Below are 19,922 nucleotides of genomic sequence, written 5' to 3'. Positions count from 1 at the left end.
ACCGAGCCCCCTTAGTCTTAGTTTTTAAGGTAGACTGGTGTTGTTTGATATTTTAAGGAGGACCACACTGATTGTTTTTCTTTTTTTAACATTTAATTGGCTTGTTTTTAAATTCGGTTCATTTTCATGATCTGATTAAATGAGGCAAAAATGTGGATATGGTATTTATCTTCATTTCCCCAGTCACTCATAAGAACAACAAACATGCAAACTAATGACTTTGCACTGATTGTTATTTGAGAATTCTAAGCTTTGTTTTCCTGTTCCTATTATGTCACTATCTGAGGTTGTTATCTCCTCCTGCATTATTCAGCTGATTTTAATAATTCCTATATCAACACATTCAATTTGTTCAAGACATTCTTAGTCCTATTTCGATGTTTTTTGAAATAATTCAACATTTCCTGCAACTTTTCTCCAATAGGAAATGCATTGAAAGGGCAGATCAAAGACAGGCAAAGTAGATCAGGCGCAGATGAAAGGAAATAGCATGAGTAATGAGTTATTACTGAATGTAAAATGACACATTTCCATGTTTCACACAAGCTTCAGGGTGTAAAAAATGGCATGTTTCTGTATTTTATGTCGTCAGTAACGATCATTAATTCAACAAAGTAGTTGTGAGACCCATGAATAACGAACCTAAGGCTTTGTTTGCAGCCTTGCAGTTTTCTGTTCTCTGTAAAACGACTTATAATGAAGGAACATTTTTTGATAAAACACATCAGCAAAAATATGTTCACGCTTAGTAATATTATAAATCAATACACTAAGTATAATACTACTATATACAACGCATTGCAAAAGTCTTAATTGACCATTGGATTTGTTTTGTAGCAATGCTATAATGACCATACAGTATAATTATTTGTCAAGGAACACAACCAGAAAATATGGGAAACATCTATGCAGTTTTAAAATACAATTTTCAGAAACAAACAAAAAAACAGTTTGAGTGGAGCATTAAAACTGACATTTGTTTTACTATTTCATGTAGAGAAATATCTGCAGTGAAAAAGGTCTGTTAACGCTACGTTTATTCAAGACATGCTTGATCATTACATACACATACTGTATGAGTTAAAACTCATTGACAGCTTGTTAATATACAAGAGCAACTTCCAACAGATCCAACAGGACTCAAACTGCACCTACATTGTCCTGTCCCACTGTGTTTTTACTGAAGTCAGAGCTCCCTCTTGTGTTCAAAGTCGGCTGATGCACTATATTAACAATTGTGAAACACTTTTCTGACTGGGAGCCAGGCTGGACTGAGGTAAGGTTACCCTTAGTAAGATAAACTTTCTTGCTAGAAGGTCCCCCGTCAATTCTCTAACATAATATTCTGCTTTTCTGCTCTGGTCTTGTGTATTGTGTTGCTTATTTATGATTTGTCTGTTTGTTCTGTGGTATGTTTTATACCTTCCACTTAACCACCATGGTTAGGGTAGGTAGGTGTGTATGGAGTGGCCAAAAAAAAAACATCAGATACAGTGAGTTTTTCTGTTTACTTCTTTTATACTTAAATTAATTCACATTTAAAATGTAATGCTACCATCAGTCAGCACATTTGGTCATTCACATAATTATTCAGTGCCATCTATGTGTTTTTTTGTTTGTATTTTTATATTGACTGATACATCTTTGAAATGACTCAGCACAAATGTGTTGTTAATAACTTCATAGTTCATAAATGGTCTAAAATGACTAAGCGGACTGATATCCCTATTGGTAGATACTTTGTGATATCAGTATCAGTTTACACACAAGCGCTCCCTCAGTTAGCTTTAGTTAGGACCTAACAGGGGCAGAATAATATCAAATATCAACAACAAAAAGTTATGCACTGCAGCTTTAACGTGACAGATGATAATGCTAATAATAGGGCTGAAACAATTACTCCATTTATCGAACACTACATTAACCTTCAACTATTTTGGGTTTTTGTGTTTTCTGAAGAATTAAAACCTGTTTCTGTGTTTTTTTCAGCTTCATTAGTGTGAATATTTTCTGGTTTATTTGCTCCAGATAACAAAGAAATCATTAAAACTGAATCATTTTGGTTTGTGGACAAAAATTTGAGAGCGTCGTCTTCTCTAGGTTTGACAAACACTGATCGATATTTTTCAGCATTTTCTGACATTTTATGGACCAACCGATTACTCAATCAATCGAGAACATAATCGACAGATTAGTTGATGTAAATAAAAAAATAAAGTTAGTTATTTTTGTTTTATAATTCAATTTCTACTCAAGCTAAGTTTTACAACTTGCCATATAGTGTTGTTGTTGTAGTTTATACAGTGAATCCATGACACATTACAATATTTAGGGGTGATTTAAAGTGATGATGTTTTGGTAAAAAGGCGTTGTGTGACGTCTCGTGTCTCCTTCACAATTCACCCACCAGACTAGCGTTCACAGACTTTTGTAATCTTGCCTCTGCTTCTGGTGCTGAAGACTTCTTGCCAAATTAACCAAGCGAGGAGAGGTGGGTGGAGAGAAGAGGATGGGAGGAGAAAAATAGAGGAGGGGAGAGCGTGTGAGCGGGAGGGGAGCGCAGGAGGAGGAGGGGAGTAATGAGAGAGCAGGAGGAAAATATTGGTCCTCGCTTACTTCTCGTAGTTGAGAGACTTTTTGGATTCTTCGCAGGATCAGAGCCAGGACGCGCCGCACAGGACGCACGGTAAGAAGACGCGCCTCTGCCCACTTTTCTCTGACCTTGGAGGCGCGCCGGGTCAAGGTGACGCCTGCGGGGGAGTTAACAAAGTCAGGGAGAAAGTAAACAGATGAAGGGCAGAGTAAGAAAGGCACAGGAAGCTGTCGTGAGTGGGTGCGCTTTGTCTCTTAATTCACTCTCTCCTTCCTCGTCGCCGCTTCGTTCCCTCCAGAGTCTCTTCAGCAGAGAAAGTAACGGAAAGAATGAGAAGGGAGAGTTGAAGAAGAGAGGTGGAGAGTGTGGGTTTGAGAAAGGGAGGGGAAACAAACTCAGCTGCGCTTTTCTTTCTGACTGTTTTTCATTAATCGTAGTTGAACAACCACCAACAACAGCTGGTTGCTTTGGTTTTGGTCCATTGAACAAAGTTGTGCGCCGAGTGTTCTTGTATATCACGTTGCGTAGAGTACAACAGTTCTGTGTGTTCATGGGAATGATGATAATGATGATGAATAAAGCTCAAACCGTCGGTCTACGCTCATACCGACCTCAGTGACTGTGCACGTCAGCAGTGATGTCAGTCATGAGTAGTTTCTGTAGTTTTTCACGCCACATTCGTGTTCCGCGTCAGTGATGATACAGATCATTTTGTGTGACATGACATCAGCTCTCAAGACATCCAATGAAATGTTTAAAAACAAGTCTAATTAATCTAGTGACATTAGTCATTGTTGAGAATACGTAACTATTGGTTTCGTCTATGCACTTTGAGGATCATTTGCACTATTCTTCCTTGGAAATGAAAACAGTTTCTGTTAAAGAGATAGTGTCCAATTGCTACGTGCAGCTGTGCATTGAAGGGTGTTTTGCATATGAGTCGTAATTCTCGTAAAGTCTCGCGACATCCCATTCTTCTCGTACAATCTCGTCCCATGAGACTCCACCTTGAGGAAAGGAATGGCCAAAAGCATTTTGTGTTTCCTTGGTTTTGGAACAGTGACCTCGATTGCCGCCACTGCTGTTGCTGCGACTGGTGAACTCTGTCCGTCATCTTGTCTGACGTCAACTGCTCATGAGACCCCTTACGTCATGTCCGGTGACGTGTAAATGCGTCAAACACCTGTGCGATAAACGTTCATATCGACATGTCTGAAAAACCACCTCATGAAAGCATACAAATGTTTTAACGATATTTGAAAGGTTTCTCAAAATGTTGGTGTTTCCATTACCAGCTCTTTAACGCGACTCTCCTACTGACAACATCGCTGCCAGCAGAGACAGAAGAGAGAAAAACAGATTTGACAAAAGACTCACTGGATAATCTGTGCTTTTTAAAGTCTAAGACGTCTTTAAAAAAGTGTCCACCACTTCATCTCACCAATAGACAGCCTTTTGCAGCTGAAAGCTCAATGCGGGTACAGCGCTAACTCTCCCACACCATATTCCATGGAGCAAATCAGTTTGTTTTCTGTACATGGTTGCTGCCAATCTACTGCTGCCTTGTTTGGTAAATTGGTGTCACAGGTGACCAATCCAAAGGATTTCAAATTGCAAAGTCACACAAGATTAACTTCTAGAGCAGTCTATAAACGTATTTACAGCCTGTAACGAAATAGTTGCATCATATTTGTATTCTATTAGTTAATCCAGTTGTCATTGTAGCTCTGGTCTACATGGATCATCATGTGTATCATGGACAAGTCTGTTGTTTTTCTGTGTTTACGGTGGTGTTGTGTTTGCTGATGATGTCATGTCCAATTGGACAAACTGAACCCTGAGGTGCACACGAATGTCTTGTGTTTACTGGATTTCACTTCATCCAAGACATTTCATCAGAACCACAAATGTCTGTGAACCCCAGTGGAAAATCTGAGGGTTGCCAAATAGTGCTATAGAAACTTTAATGGCGTTGTTTGAAGTCAGTAGGATTCATAATGTGCGCGAGCCTCTACAGAGCGTTTCATGTTGTAGTTGTTGAGATATTTAGGTCAGAATCAAAGGGATGGACCAACAAACACAAGGACCAAGTTCCCCAAGATCCACGTGACAAACGGCGTGTTGTGTATAAAAAATTAAAGGTAATAAAGTGAGACAGAAAACGACTTTAAATGAATAACTTCAGTAAGTGCCATGTGAGGTCATTGTTTGAATTAAATCCAAACAAATAACTTAATTTGTATACCGATGTGACACAGGAGTGGCTTTTATTATCTAAGGTCAAGGGTCAATCAAAATGTCAGGTTGATATCAGGTAAGATGAGAGGATGGGCATCTCTGTGGCCCTGAGAGGTCAGGTGAATTATTCAGAGGTTTGATTGTTTGGGGCTTTACACAGCGACGCTCTGGGCTCTTGCTCAAAGTGCTGATACTGTATTGTGCCTTTGTTACATCACCTGCATCTCACGTTCTTGTTGTCGCTTCATCAGTGAACGCAAACAAGGTCTCGATGAGCCATACGGTTACATCCGTGTGTGCCTTCACTCATCATCAGAGTCACAAATCAGTTCACTTTAATGATTCTGATTCGTTCACAGTTTGGCGTCAACAAACAATGTTTACAGCAGATGTGGACAGCCCTAGAAGGACTCTTGCAAAGATATTAAACAAAAATAAAAAGAGGTATAGGGAGAACAAGTGGTATAACCAAAACAAGAAATTGAAGGAGATACATTAAAGCATACATCCAAATAGTACAGTCTAGACACGTTTGTTGTTGCATTGACCAGATTTTGTTGTCTTTCTTGAATGTTGTCCTCCCACGTTGTGTTGGAATACATTGGAATAGAAGAACGAGAGTGTACACAGTAAAAAAAAATCCTGCTGCACAAACTGTCAGATTTACTCAGTGTATTCATCAGTGTCTCGTGCAAACCAAATATTTATCCAGCCAGGCTGCTGGCCAGGTTGACACTGATTCTGTTGTCATTTCAGTGCGTTATGAGCAACAGGAAGAAGAAAATCTGATAAGTGGGAAATGACCAAACAATTGTCAGGTTCCCGTTTAGGCTACAGGATGGCTGCCTGTCTGTGAAGTTGTGACGATACTCATTTACTGTACAGTATTGCATTTCCTTGGCCTGTACCTTAACCCTAATCCAACCCTAACTAACCATTTACCCCTAATCCCTAACTTTAATCCCACAGGGTCTGGGCCACAACATAAGGATAAAAAAACAAAACAAAACACAAATCTGTCCCTATACCAGTTTGACACCCATGGCTGATTTTAGCTTCCTAACCCGTAACCAAAGTCCTCTTAATCCTCAAAAAGCCCTTTCAGATATGATGATTTTGAACCAAAATGTGTCAATTCATTTGATTGAGGTTGACAGAGGCTCTGAATTTTGTTTTTGTTTTGTTTCTGTTGTCCTGCATAGACAAAGGTGGAACAAGTGTTGGGTTTGTTATCTCTTATAAGATTTTAAGTGACTGCACTGTTAAATAAATGTTCCCAGATGTTCCCAGATGATGAGTTTCTGTTTGTTATAGCTGTAAATTGATTTATAACAGTGACTATTGACACTGACTGTGGATATAAACCGCTGTTATCCACAGACTGAGGCGCACTGATGTAGTCATTAGGGTTTTGTCAACTAAGTGACAGGTGTTTCATCCGTCAGTATTTCTCGTTGCTGGTTCTCATAGATATCCTTCATGGGTCAGGAAAACACTGACAACGGGAGGAGTGTAAGTGTAATGTATGACCTTCATACTTCATTTGCATAAGAATACATTTTACAATACAAGTCTACCAGTAAAAATGGTGACCTTTTAGTGCATTCAGTGCGGAAATACCAAAAATGGTTAAATAATAATGTGAAATAAACAACCAGAATGAATGAGGTCATCTGCAGTCACTGACATCTCTTTTTTTTGTCTCCTCTAAACATGGAGCTGAATGTGAGTTCCTTTGTGTTAAAAAATAAATAAATCCTATTTTATTTATGTATGTATATATATATATATATATATATATATATATATATATATATATATATATATATATATATATATAAATTATTATTGCTGTTGTTGTTGGTGTTGGTGTTAGGTTTGTAACCCTTCTATTGTAGAAGAACTGTTAAACAACACACTTTTCAGTAGCTGCTGTTGAGAACACAGTCAACTACTCACTGTCACTACTTCCTCTGACTGAGTTCCTGTTACCAATTTCTGGCCTGAAATGTGAAGGTGAAACAACACAAACACAATACAGTGTTTGCACAATCAATGTTTGTTTTTCTTTTTTGGCCAAATGTAAAAGTTTTCTTGAACGCTTTCCTGCAACGGAAATAGCCGTTTGGGTTTTGATTTTGTGCTACTGTGCAGGACTCCACTCCTCCCCCCGCCTTCCTTCTTCTGTAAGGGGATATTAATTGTGTTGGCCAATGATCTGAGGTTCCCAGTATCAACACAGGATGTGCTGTGGAACCCACATAGAGAAGCTGACAGGGGACGTTCTTAGAGAAATTACAGAATTGGGATGGAGGTTTGATTTTACTACTTTATTAAGATGTACGAAGAGTACTCTTTTAAATGATTGTATTGATTGGAAGCCACGACATAACTCGGCCTGGAAAAGTACTTTTAATGATTTATCGACTCATCATTAGATACACAGCATGGCTCATAAAGGTTTGTGTACTTAGTGCCTCAAGTCACTTTGTGCTGAAACATACAGTGTGTAGGAGAGCTATTTTAGCCAGCGCCCTGATAAGACAAGTACTTGATGATAGAGCTGCAGCAGAGCGGCGTATTCTACGTCGTAGAATGTTGTGTTCCACTGATAATCCAAAGCAGACGCTTTGTGTTTTCGAATGTTGGAAAATACAGGATTGTACCTGCAGGGTTTCTGTGAGTTTCAGCAAAGCTTTGTTAAAGTTTGTGAATGGAAATGTCTGTGTTTCCTTAAATCATGGTTTTTATGGTAATATTATTCAATAAAGAAATTCAAATTGACCACAGTGAGGAAAAAAAAACAACCACTGATGCAAAGGATTGGGCAGATAGGGCTCAGAATGTATTAAGTTAGACAAAAATACAAAACTAAATGACCACAGTGATGCAAAGCACATAAGACTCTAATTACTGTCAAGAGACAAATAGTCACCAGAAACTAAAAAGAATCTGCATGGCTATAAAGATACACAACGTTCTCTCTTTGTCCTGCTCGTGGAGGACTGGGAAACCTTTTACATTTTTTCGGCCATGTACTGCAGCTGTTGTCTCTTTATCTATGATGGTTATAATCTGAGAAGCCCATAAAGTTTACCCAAAGCCCTTTGTTTATTCTAAGAGTCCATTAAGTCTCATTGCCCTGAAGAGTCTCTCAGCTGGTGTAACCTTTAAATACAAACGTGTCTGTTATATTATCAGCTCAGCACAACTCTTTCATTTAGGTTAAGGAAGTAGGTGTGGGGTAAGGGCAGCTAAAGTTAAAGGTTGGAGCCTTGATTTTGTAAACAAATATACAGACTTTACTACATACCTTTCTCTCCTTTTATTGCTCTTCACTGAAGCTGCATTATTGACATATTTTGATATACATTTCTTAATGAATCACACAAAATGTCCAAAACTACCCTAGTGTACCTTATCAGGTATTTGATTTCATTTAACTGCTTTATAGTGTCTTCGGGGATCACAGCTAATGATTATTTTCGCATTCTCGTGATTTTTCTCTCTTGAAATAATTGTTTTTATTATCAAAGTAGTTGTTAATTAAGTTCTGCCAGTCATCACTTTGCAACTGTAGTTCACATGCAACCCATCTTAAAAGACAAAAGGACTCTTCAGCCATTTAATACACAGGCATCTGTCCACACACACACACACACACACACACAGCCTTTCCACTGCAAAGGACAGGTCCGTTTTGATAATAGAGCACTGTTCAGTAGAGAAACCAGAGATCATTGATGGGACAATACATCCATTCATCAGTGTGACCTCTGACCTGTTAAGCAAGTCACAGGTGACTGTGACACTGGGATAATGGTTCCCCGCTTTGTTTGCTTGCAGTGACATTAGGCCCAGTGTTTGTTGCCTGCGACTTAAAGTGTAACGGCACTTTCCCACTACACAGTTCCAGCACAACTCAGCTGGCCATGGCTCAACTCTACTGACGGAGTCGTCATAGCACGGCTGCACAAAACTGCTGTGATGTCGCGACACCAAACACACAAACTAGTCCCGAGTAAAGCACTGGTTTTCAGTGTGACTGAATCATTAGGATGAGTTCATTAATAAGATTAGTTCAGCGCTTCCTGCATAACCGGAGCACAGACTCTGTCTGACACAGTCACTGAACTGAACTGGGTTTGTGATTCGGCTCACGATCACCGGTTTTCAGCAGTGCAGTCGCTAAATACACCAGACTCCTCTGGTAAATACTGACATTTTAGACATTTCCTTGCTAAATGTCGGGATTAGCACCTGTTTACAGCGCTCATGACTCTTCCAGTGACGGTGACTCGACATCAGATTCTAGAGCTCAGTTCAACTGGAACTAAAAAAGTGCCGCGTACCAGGTACTAACCCCAGCGAAAAAGCAAAAGCAAAACAAGTAGATTTTAGCTCTGCCGTGCGCCATAAGTGTGTTTGTGTGTGTGTGTGTGTGCACATGTGTGCGAGAGGCAGGACATTGCCAAGGCATCGCTGGTTTTCCTCAGTAAATGTTGTTTACGTTAAACAACATTGTTCTTTTTCAGCTTCCCCAACACTCACTCCTCTGTTCCACTGGGGCCTTAAAACCAAATGTGACACATTTTGAACCTTCTCTATCTCCACAAATATGTCTGGATGGTATGGAGTAGTGATGTAGTTTCAGTCAAAAGGTCACTGTCCTTTAGTGACTTGGTTTTTGCATCTTATGTTTTATGATTACAGGTCACGTATACGTTTCATCACAAGTGACCATTTACAAAACCCACAGAAGCCCCACCACAAGCCAACAGTTTAAGTAGAATATGTTTTGAGTGAGTGTTGTCAGACCATATACAGTAGTTCAGGAGACTGTCAGGAGCCACACTCCTGAAGATTACAGTGACCTGGATGACCTTCACAGACAGTGTAAGTTTGTGATGTTTTTTTTTTAGGTTTTATTAAAGTGTTTCTCTCAAGTTTCCCAACTTCTTCATTGTAAGTCAGTGGAATCATCACTGATTCAGCAGTCCACACTGTTTGACGTTCTCTGTTAAAGCCTGGTTAAATCTTCATGGTGAACATTATGAGTTTAAATGTCCCCCCCCCCACCCCCCCGGGCTTTTGAGTCGCACATGTTTGGCTGTGAAATGGCAACAAGGTGGTTCATTTAGTTTTACAGGCAATGAATAGGTGGACTGTTTGCATAGAGCTTGGGCTTTCTCAAAGAGAGGATACAGACACGGCATGGTCTGTGTTTTTTTTGTTTTTTTTCCCAGCACTTTGGCATTCCCGTTAAAACACACACATTCCTCGACAAACACATGTGGCTGATATTTTTAGCTCAAACTGTGACATCATCCTGGAAAGCGCAGCTGAGGGGCAGGGCCTACAAAACAACCTACCTTTTAAACATCTCCCTTATTACCGCATTTGCACTTCTTTCTTTTTTCCATAGTCATACATCAATCATACATTATTTCTACAGTAACACACACTTCTCCACCTGACCTTGCAATACACTCAAAAAACAGTGATCTGACAGGACGGAAATATTAGTTTCAATGAGGAGGAAGAGATAACGAAAGAAAACACTTAACATGCTAAATCAATGTACAGCAGTTTGGTCCTTTGTCTTTATAGATATAGCTGTCTCACCTTTTGTTTAAAAAACAAGGCTTAGCAGTGGAATTTAGGCTGCGTCTAATGACTCATTTTATTCCAAATTGTTTTGATCGTGAAATGACTAACCAAACATTACGTAGCAGGATTTTTGTAAGGGATCAACACATGAGCACACACCCTGGTGATGTTTTGGTTTAAAAAAATGTCATTGACATGTTAAAAAGGAAAAAAAATGACACCACACATGTTTATATTGGTCCCCTCTAAGTCTAAGACTCTTGGTCATTATATTATATCATTATATATAGTATAAAAAATAATGACAATGACTCAGTATTATGTTTTTCATAATTTGTGCTGTGACACACGACACAGTCTCTGACGTAAAGTACTAAAGTGTCCTTACTGGTGTCTGCTGCTGAAACAATACACCTGGAACTGCGAGGGACAATAGTTGAATAGTTAAGTTGAAGCTTTTCTTGTTAATTTAAGTTTATACAGCTTTTTCCTCCAGTTTTAATACACACCTCTTACAATGATCTTCACACTTTAGATGTTTACGTCTTCTCTTCTTGGTTTTTTTTTAATCCAACCTCCAGTAAAACCTTCTCCAGCCATAGTTTAAAAAGCCATATAAGTGGGGAGTAAACGATGACCTCATAGAGCACATTATGGAAAATGCTTGAACGGCAGCTGTTGAGTGTGCATTCATTTCTTGCATCACTCACTTTCATTTCCCAGGATGTGACACTATCGTTCTCCATCTTTCCTCACAGACTGATATGATGGACAAATAGCAGCAGGAGGAGGAGAAGATAATGTCTTTCTTTGGCCTTGACTGTGTCAGGAGGAAAGAGAGAGGTAAGTCTTGATCACGTGGATCCCCAGCTCTTCAAATACAATCAGACCTCGTAATATAAAGATTCTGCCATTTATCAGATATCAGGAAGATGAAGCACAGGATTGTTAGAAGTGCAATTAGTGCATGGTAAGCTAAGTGTTAGTTAAGTATTAGATATTAATGTGATGTATTGAAAGTAGGGCTGAACGATTTAGAATGAATATCTTTTATATTTCTTTTTTGAATAACATATTTAAAGTGATTACAGTATTATAGTTGTGCAGATCTGTGAGAAACAAAGACATTTTCTTCAGTCTGTAGAATGTCAGTATGCAAAATAGTGTTAAAGCAGATTTGATTTATTCAAAGATTTTACAGTTAAAGTAAAAAAATATATCAATAATACTATATAATATGCTACTAAGACATGGCTGAGGCTCAGGAAGTAAAAGGGTTAGTTATTCATATCCCACACCACATATGTTTGTAAGAAGCATTTTAGTATATTGTGTGTGTACATTAAGTGTAAAGGGGGCAGCTTAGCTTAGCTTTCACCTGAAGGGTTGCCAGTTTGAGTCCCTGCCAGAATATAAAAGTTCATATGAAGTGTAAAATTCATTTTTAGAAAAACATCTTGAGACCTAGGGCTGCAACTTATTATTATTATGATCACAATTGATTAATGCATCGATTATTTTTTATTTTTTATGAATCAAAAATGAGTTCTTTGGGTCCGTAAATGTCAGACAATGTTGAACGTTGAAAGTTCAGTTTTCATGGTTTCTTTGCTACAGAGGAGGAGCACAGAAACCAGGAAACACTTTTTTTTTTCAAACAAATAAAAAACGAGATCATTTTATCTCAAAAACATAAAAAACTGAAAAACAACAGTTTTAAATACATATTTAACGGATTGAATAAGAGTGTTAACTCAACCGGTTTTTCTACTCTTCCTCTGCTGGGTTTAAGGGTTTGGTTCTCATTACACAGCTGGACCGTGATGATAAAACTGATACACAAAAACTTGTGCGTTCGTATAAATGAAATGTACTGTTTTTTTCTCTAATCAGAGCTGGAGAGGAAACTCCGTGCCAATGACAGAGAGTACAACCTGTCCTTTAAATATGCAGTAAGTACTATTTTGTGTGTCTGTATGTGAGGAGTGTTGTTGATGCCTTCCACTCACTCAGAGATACAAAGGAAACACTGATGCTCCTGTTGTGCTCCAGTCCAAGAAGAGGATTTACAAACAGTTCACCACCATTTTGTTAGGACACATATTTACAGGAGAAATGCTAGTTTGGGGGTGTGTCAAGGACATTATCAGACTGGAGGTCGGCCAAAATCAAAAGAGTTTGAAGTCCCCGCTACATAGAATCATCGGTTTGTGCACTCGGACAAAACTCAGCACCACAGTTACTTTTCAGGAAGTAAAACACACGATTGGTTAATGTGTTCTGGCTTAGTAACCAGATATGTTGACGTTTTAAATGCTTCCATGAGACCAAATGACAGCATGAAACCCCGTGAACCTGAACAGAGTTCAACAGGCGACCAACTATGCAAGAGCTTTATGGAGCGGGACGGTTTTTAAAAAAAAAAACAATTGTAAATAAGTCAATGTATCAAAGCAGAGACATGGAAAAGTTATAAACAATGTTAGACATTTAGGTATTGTCAAACCTGGGTTTATAATAACAAGTGTTTCTTTATAAGGGTTCACACGCAGCAACCTTTTTGTGTGCGTTCTTTTTTAATGGAGAAACGTGACGCACACAAACGCAAGAGTTGTGAAACACAGCTTTGGACCAAAGAAGTAGATCAAAGTGGTTTTTGTCGAGAATTCAGTCATTCAAGAAAGGACATGGCGGGAGTGACCAGGATGGACAGGATTCGAATTCTAACATATTCAAGGGACAGTTCAGGTTGAACAGTTTGGAAATAAGTAAGAGAGGCAAGGTTGAGATGGTTCGGTCACATGCAGAAGAGGGAAAGTGATTTTATTGGAGAAAGGATGTTGGAGATGGAGCTGCCGGTCAGGAGGATAAGAGGAAGACCACAGAGAAGGTTCAGGGATGTTGAGAGGACAGTTGGTGTAACAGAAGAGGACACAAGAGACGGGGGCAAGATGGAGGCAGGTGATCCACTGTGGCGACCCCAAAAGAAGAAGAAGAAGTATGAAAGGACGTGGCAGAAGTGCATCCCTACAACAGCCTTGGTTAAAAACGCCTGTGGCTTCCTCCTCATGTTTTTCATTAGTTTTCACGAAATGACAAATGCAAAAGAGACTAAATGAAATTAAAATATTACTAATATATGATCTAAAAACATGGAAAAGCTCATGTATTTTTTCCCCCCCACTTAATTAATCTGACGAATGAAATGTGCGGGAAATACCACAAAGGCTGTAAAGTCTCATTTGTTCAACTTGAGTATTTAAACATCTTCAGCAGTCCTCGGTTTGTTGGCAGAGTTGATTCAGTGATAAAGTGACATGGGCGTCGCAGTCCAGCGGCTGCTCGGAGCTTTTAGCTCCCTGATAAGATCCACCTGTCGCAGAGTAAACAACTCCCACCAGATTAGACTGAAGGGAAGTCATCTGTAAAGAATTCCTCTCTGCAGACAACAACACCTCAGAGAGTCAAGCTGAATTCTTTCAATATATAACCTCCACAAGTTGAGACGTGCTTAACTTATCAGTATTTTTGTTGTCATACAGAATTCCAGGTTCTTGATCCCGGAATCGTGTTCTGCTTTTCGTTAGCATTACACAAATCAAACATCTGTATTTATTTAAACAGCCATAAACATTGGCAAATGTTTGTGATGACCTACCATCAGTATTCTGTATACATGGGGCCACATTTATGAAAAATGGCCTTTAAATGTTAAAGGGATTCACACAAAGCAAAGTGACACAACGTACTGCACACACACATACAGTATAGCCCAAACGAACATGCTCATTATCAGTGCCAGCATTTACTTTTCCACTCATGGTTTTCTGTCCCATGTTGTTTTTTGTTCCACTAGCAGAAAATGATGTAGGTAGAATGTAAAATGGATGATAATGATCTTTCTGTGCTTATCATAATGACGCAGAAATACAAGGATTTCTGTCAAATTTCCCTCCGGAATTAGAATCTAACTAAATCCTAAATAAGTTATTTTTAGTCAGGAATACTCTCCCAGATCAATGCATATTCAATACGCTGAAAGATTATCGTGGACATATTGATCGGCAACACCATAAATATGTTACCTACCCCAGCTTTAACTCATAAATTTAAATGTTAGATTTGATGGAAGTGCAGTAAAGCTTGAAATGTCTAAAAATAAAAAAAATGTAAGTAAGGCTGAACAATTAAATCATTTTCAAATGGAAACTGCAATCACAAAGGCTGCAGTTCACAACAAGGTGGTTGGGAGTTTTTGTTTATTTTGGTCACATGGTCACAGCTTTTGTGAAAACTGTTTTTTTAAATGGTATGTTATGAACACAGTGAATATTCAACAGAAACTTGACATAAGTATTATATTCTAAATCCAAATGTATTCTCAGTATCTGTCATGAATTCTTGATAACGAGCTTCAATAAACCGCCAAACAACATCAGTCCTTGAAATGAAGTCACACCTTCTCCTCTTACATCTCTGCCAGACGAACGCCATCAAGACCTCCAAGTACAACCTCTTCACCTTCCTACCTCTCAACCTGTTTGAGCAATTCCAGAGGATCGCAAATGCCTACTTCCTCTTTCTGCTGGTGCTTCAGGTCAGAGAAACACACACAAGCACACGCACACACACACACAGGTTTGCACAGCTACTCTGCCCTGACTTTTGGAAATCCTAAACACTAATCCTTATCGCTAACCTTAATCCTAAACACACAATGTCTGACCCTAACCTTGACCTAACTACAATTAGGCCATAAACTTAATCAGGTCCTCAGAAATTAGATTCTGCCTCATTAGTTTGTTCTCAGTGAGGACTACTGATCAGTGTTTATGCCAGGAAAGATGTCCTGAAGAGGTAACAGGTACACACACACACACACACACACACCGTGCAGACTTCCATCTATCTAGCAAGCAATTTCATACTGACATTAAAAGCATAATAACATTTTATCGCATGTTAGACATTAGGGCCTGCTGGGCGAGAGATACCCGTGCCACATCTTCCCCCGCCATTTTAACTGCACACTAGACACCAACATACCCCATATCACACATCACACACCACCAAATCATTCACCGGTGGGCTGGGGTGGGGGTGGCGGTGGCCCGGGGGCGTCGCTGGACGTGGGGGATCTGGTCCCCTGCCGTGGTGGGCGGCGGTCTGCTTACCCGGCGGGGGTCGTCGGTGGGCACAGGCGCTCCTGGATGTTGGGGGACTCCTCTCCGGGGCGCCCATGGCGGGTCCTTGGACCTCTGGCCCCGCCTCTGCCTGGGGAATCTGCCATGGACCGGCTCGGGGGTCTGCCTGTCTTCCATCTCTGGGGGCCCCCTCGGCTGGTGGCCCTACGTGGGCCTCCACCTGTCCCTCTCTGGGTTTGGGGGGGGGCTGTGGTGGGTCTCTGGCTGTGCCTCCTCGGTGGGCGGTCTGGGGGGCGGGGCTCTACTCCCCCCGGTGGTGGGCTGGCCCTGCCCTCGGGCGCAGGCAGGCTCTGGGTGCGGGGGTCCTGGGCCTCTGCGGCCTGTCTGGGTGTGTTGTGGCTTGGCCTCTGTCCATGGTCTTATTGCCACTGGCTCCCTCAGGTCGACCGTGGGTGGGGGGGCTTCCGCCTCACACTCCTCCGACTGGCCCCCCTGCGGGGTGGATGCGTTGCTATCCTGGGTGGTAGTGGCTGTGGGCCTCTCCTGCCCTGTATGGCTGCTGGGCGCCCTGGGTCTCCCACCCAGATTCCAATCACACCTAATGACAACCCCTGCACATATACACAGATATGTGCGATCACGCACACACACACACGCACACTAAGATAAATTATACTTAACTGATATAGCTCTTGTAAACTTGGACACACTCTCTTGATGTGGTTGTTAACAATTACTATAGAAACTGTACCTGATCTATGTTGTCTATGTTTTGTCTTGTCAAGTATGTTCTGTCTATTTTATATAATTTCAATTAAATGTTACTAACCCATGCATTATACTGTTGTCCACCCCCACCCCCTCTCCCTCCTCCCCTTGTCTGCCCACTCCCTGTCCCCCTGTCCGGTCCGGCTGCCACATAATCACATAATCATAAAACAAATAAATAAAAACACTGCAGTTCACAGACTCGCCCTGCGCATAACAGATCTGTCTGACACCACCAGGCATGCAGTCAACCATATTTCATGGGTACTGGACAGGACACATTAAAAAAAACAAAAACAAAAAAAAAATAATATGCAAATGATACAATTATTATAACTGAGCCGTAAAATAAATGTTCAAACTCTGTAACATGAATTTAAGACTTTTGAAAACGTTTTGAAGGACCTGAGATTTGTTCTCCGCACTGTCTCGCGTCCTCATTTCTCTGAGCGCCACATTAAAGAGACCGAGACGTGAGAATCGCACACATGCAATTGAACACGACACGTTCACAGTTCTCACAGTGAAACTCTGTGGTTACCAAAGAGGATATGGATGAACAAAGTGCAGAAATTAAAGAAGTGTGACAGGAAGTTGTTTCATTCTGTGCAAATTGGCTACGTTGCTCCACAGAAGTAGGACAGCATAGTATCACTTTAAATGAATAATACATTGTCACATCAGTTCATTTGTATTTAAATGTATCTAACAGGGCCTCAGACCACAGGAGTGCATTTAATAAAATTACTTGGACAAGTTTAAAAGACTAATAGTTTAAACTAAACTGTATCAAATCATAAAACACATCTCAATGGAATCAAAACCAGTTCAAGTTATTAATGATGTTTGCAAAATCGAGGAAAGGAGTTTTCTTGTAAACGCCTCCACAGAAGTATATTGATTAGAAAGTTATTAAATGGAAAACCTGAGACACCCACGTCTTAACACTTTCTTCTCACTTTTTTCCATTCCGATGTTTTTTACTTTCATGTTGTACATGTGCATGTGTAGGTCCACACATACTGTAGTGTCCTTTGTGTTATCATGTCATGTGTATGTTTCCTGTGCCTTAAATAACTTCTCTCTCATAGACTTTCTGTCTCTCACTCAGACATTTTGGCATTTCCTCTTTTTCCTTTCTTATTTCTCTTTCTACAATACATTCGAAAAGTAAAGTACATCCTGATAGTGTGATCTTTATTCTGCAGGTGATTCCTCAAATCTCCTCTCTGTCCTGGTTCACCACTGTTGTGCCTCTGGTCCTCGTGCTGACGGTGACGGCAGCCAAGGATGCGACTGATGATATTGTAAGTCCTCCGTGTGAGAATTTGACATTTTAAACACATTTACAGGTAGATTTTAGCACATTCAAGGCAATAACGCTGTCCAGACCTATCTAGTATGTGTGTTTTAATATAAAATGGGTGTTGATAAAGTCATTTCCTTAGAGGGAAACACACAACTCTCGTTTATTTATTCACATAAGCCTTCATCGGTCTACTTAACATAACAACACGCAGCCAGTGTTTCATTTCAGTTATTTCAAGAAGTGTTTTTAAGAATTGTGAAACTATTGCCCAACAGTTTTCAGGTCTGGGAACGGGAATCAAGACTGATAACGCAATAGCAAAAAAATCCCCCTTTCTTCACTCTTACTGTAGGTCACATAGACTGACCTTTAGTGGGAGTTGACCATATACATATATATGTATGTATATATATATATATATATATAGATATATATATATATGCTTTTGCTAACAGACAAAGGGTTTTCTTTTATCGCTTTACAAGAATTGAGAGGGCACAAAATGTAGCCTACCTGTAAAACAATGGAAGGAAAATCAGTTTTTACTTCTGCTGTTCACGGAGCAAATGCACCAGTGTGCTTGTGTGTGTGTGTGTGTGTGTGTGTGTGTGCGTGCACGTGACACTCAATAACCTAATACCAAACCACCAAGAGGAAATAACTGATGTAACGGGTTAAACATTTGCTCAAGAAGGAGAACGAGAGTGTTTTTGTTGTTGAGAAGCAGCATCTGTCCTGGACCACAGCCATCGCCGGGACACATATGTTACTTTAATGAGGTCACAGTAGTCAGGCTTCATTTGATCTGAGCACAACCTTTCAACTCAGCCAGGTATAGAGTAAGGGAGATGACCTTGCACAGGTAAAGCAGCCTATTGAGAAAGCCGCTTGAACAACTCTTTAGAGAGTGTCTATTTTCAGGTGAATATCTGTCATGTGTGGTTCTTCTTTGATCCAATTCCTCCCACACGTATTTACACTTCAGTATCATTATGGGAAATGATAACACAATCTCTAAGGTTGTAAGTGATAATGTAATCTAAAAAAATATAACAAATATTTTCCAGGTTAATTCAGTGCTGTCTTGTTTACCTCTGTTTAACCAGGATGTCCGATTGAGATTTAGAAATCTCTTTATAAGTGTAGTATCTGCCTCAGAAAGCATAATCACACAGCTAATTCTTGTTTTGTATGTTCTGTTATTCTCTCATATGAGACTGCGAAGATGTGCATACAGGAATTTATCAGAATTCGTCTGACAAGACGAGAGAGTTGATTCTGTGGTCACCACACACACACACACACACACACACACGCACACACACACATAGTAGTTATGTAACATAATATATTGTAGGAGGCCATACGAAAGCAAACTGATATAAAACACGTATTTAAATGTATTGTAATGTAGATTTTTGAAAAAAGAGTTTGTGTAAAAAATGTTGTAAATTACAGCAAAGAAAAGAAGATGCAGCTACAACAAAGAACAGGGAACCAACTGGGTGAAGTAGCTAATGAGATTTTCAGAGGGTTTTTTTTGTTGGAGGAGAGTCTGACTATGGATCAAATTGCAAAAAAAAAGCTGCAGCCATAGTTACAGATACTTCTTATATGTTGTACTTGTAAACGATCAAAATATCTCTAAGCCAAAAGTTTTTATAAAGCACCAGTCAATCCTGTGTTTATCTTTCAAGTTAATGAGACATCTATGAGCGCTCTATGGATGACCATATACCAGTGTTGTTGTGTACAAATAGTTAATGATGTCCGGCCAACTAAATCATAGAGAATGCAGTGGTGAGTGAGAGATTTTGAAAAGGAAACGTAGAGAAGCATGACGCACTGAACCGAGGCTCCTCAGAGTGGAGGAGGCTGCATGCCTGTGCAGTATGTCACCATAATCAATCACAGAGAGAAAGGTGGCTCACATAAGTTAAGTTTTCTTTACAGAGAACGTGAAACATGATTTATTTCTATAATAAAAGCCAATTATTATGTGTGTGTGTGTGTGTGCTGTTTCCAGAATCGTCACCGGAGCGACAATCAAGTCAACAACCGAAAAGCTCAAGTCCTTATCGACAGAAAGTAAGTTTGTGTAGTACTGTTTGTGCATGTACATTTAAAGTATGCTTGTAAATGTTCAGTGCATCATGGGAAATTCATAGTCCTATTCTGTCCCTGGTAGAATGAGGTTTGTATGCTTCATCTGTCAGATGCTACATATAAAGCTCACCTCTCATGTTTCAACTGGCAGACT

At 39.9% G+C, this 19,922-nt stretch overlaps 1 protein-coding gene across 2 annotated transcripts in view; it reads left to right on the top strand.

Annotated features, from left to right (window-relative positions):
• The first annotated feature begins 2,574 nt into the window (after window positions 1-2,574).
• LOC122769747 (phospholipid-transporting ATPase ID-like) overlaps window positions 2,575-19,922 on the top strand; it is a 29,899-nt gene continuing 12,551 nt past the window's right edge. The window contains exons 1-6 of one of the 2 annotated variants that reach the window (XM_044026555.1): window positions 2,575-2,686; window positions 11,200-11,284; window positions 12,335-12,393; window positions 14,925-15,038; window positions 17,562-17,660; window positions 19,689-19,750. In XM_044026555.1, coding sequence (XP_043882490.1) covers window positions 11,242-11,284; window positions 12,335-12,393; window positions 14,925-15,038; window positions 17,562-17,660; window positions 19,689-19,750 — 377 coding nt within the window. In that variant the 5' untranslated portion in view covers window positions 2,575-2,686; window positions 11,200-11,241. Of the gene's footprint in view, window positions 2,687-11,164; window positions 11,285-12,334; window positions 12,394-14,924; window positions 15,039-17,561; window positions 17,661-19,688; window positions 19,751-19,922 lie in introns of both variants that reach the window. The other variant, XM_044026556.1, reaches the window with a different exon arrangement.

Source organism: Solea senegalensis, linkage group LG5, assembly GCF_019176455.1.
Source record: "Solea senegalensis isolate Sse05_10M linkage group LG5, IFAPA_SoseM_1, whole genome shotgun sequence".
Lineage (NCBI taxonomy): Eukaryota > Metazoa > Chordata > Actinopteri > Pleuronectiformes > Soleidae > Solea > Solea senegalensis.
The sequence above is the reverse complement of the archived record's forward strand: the minus strand, read 5'-3'. Positions and strand labels throughout refer to the sequence as shown.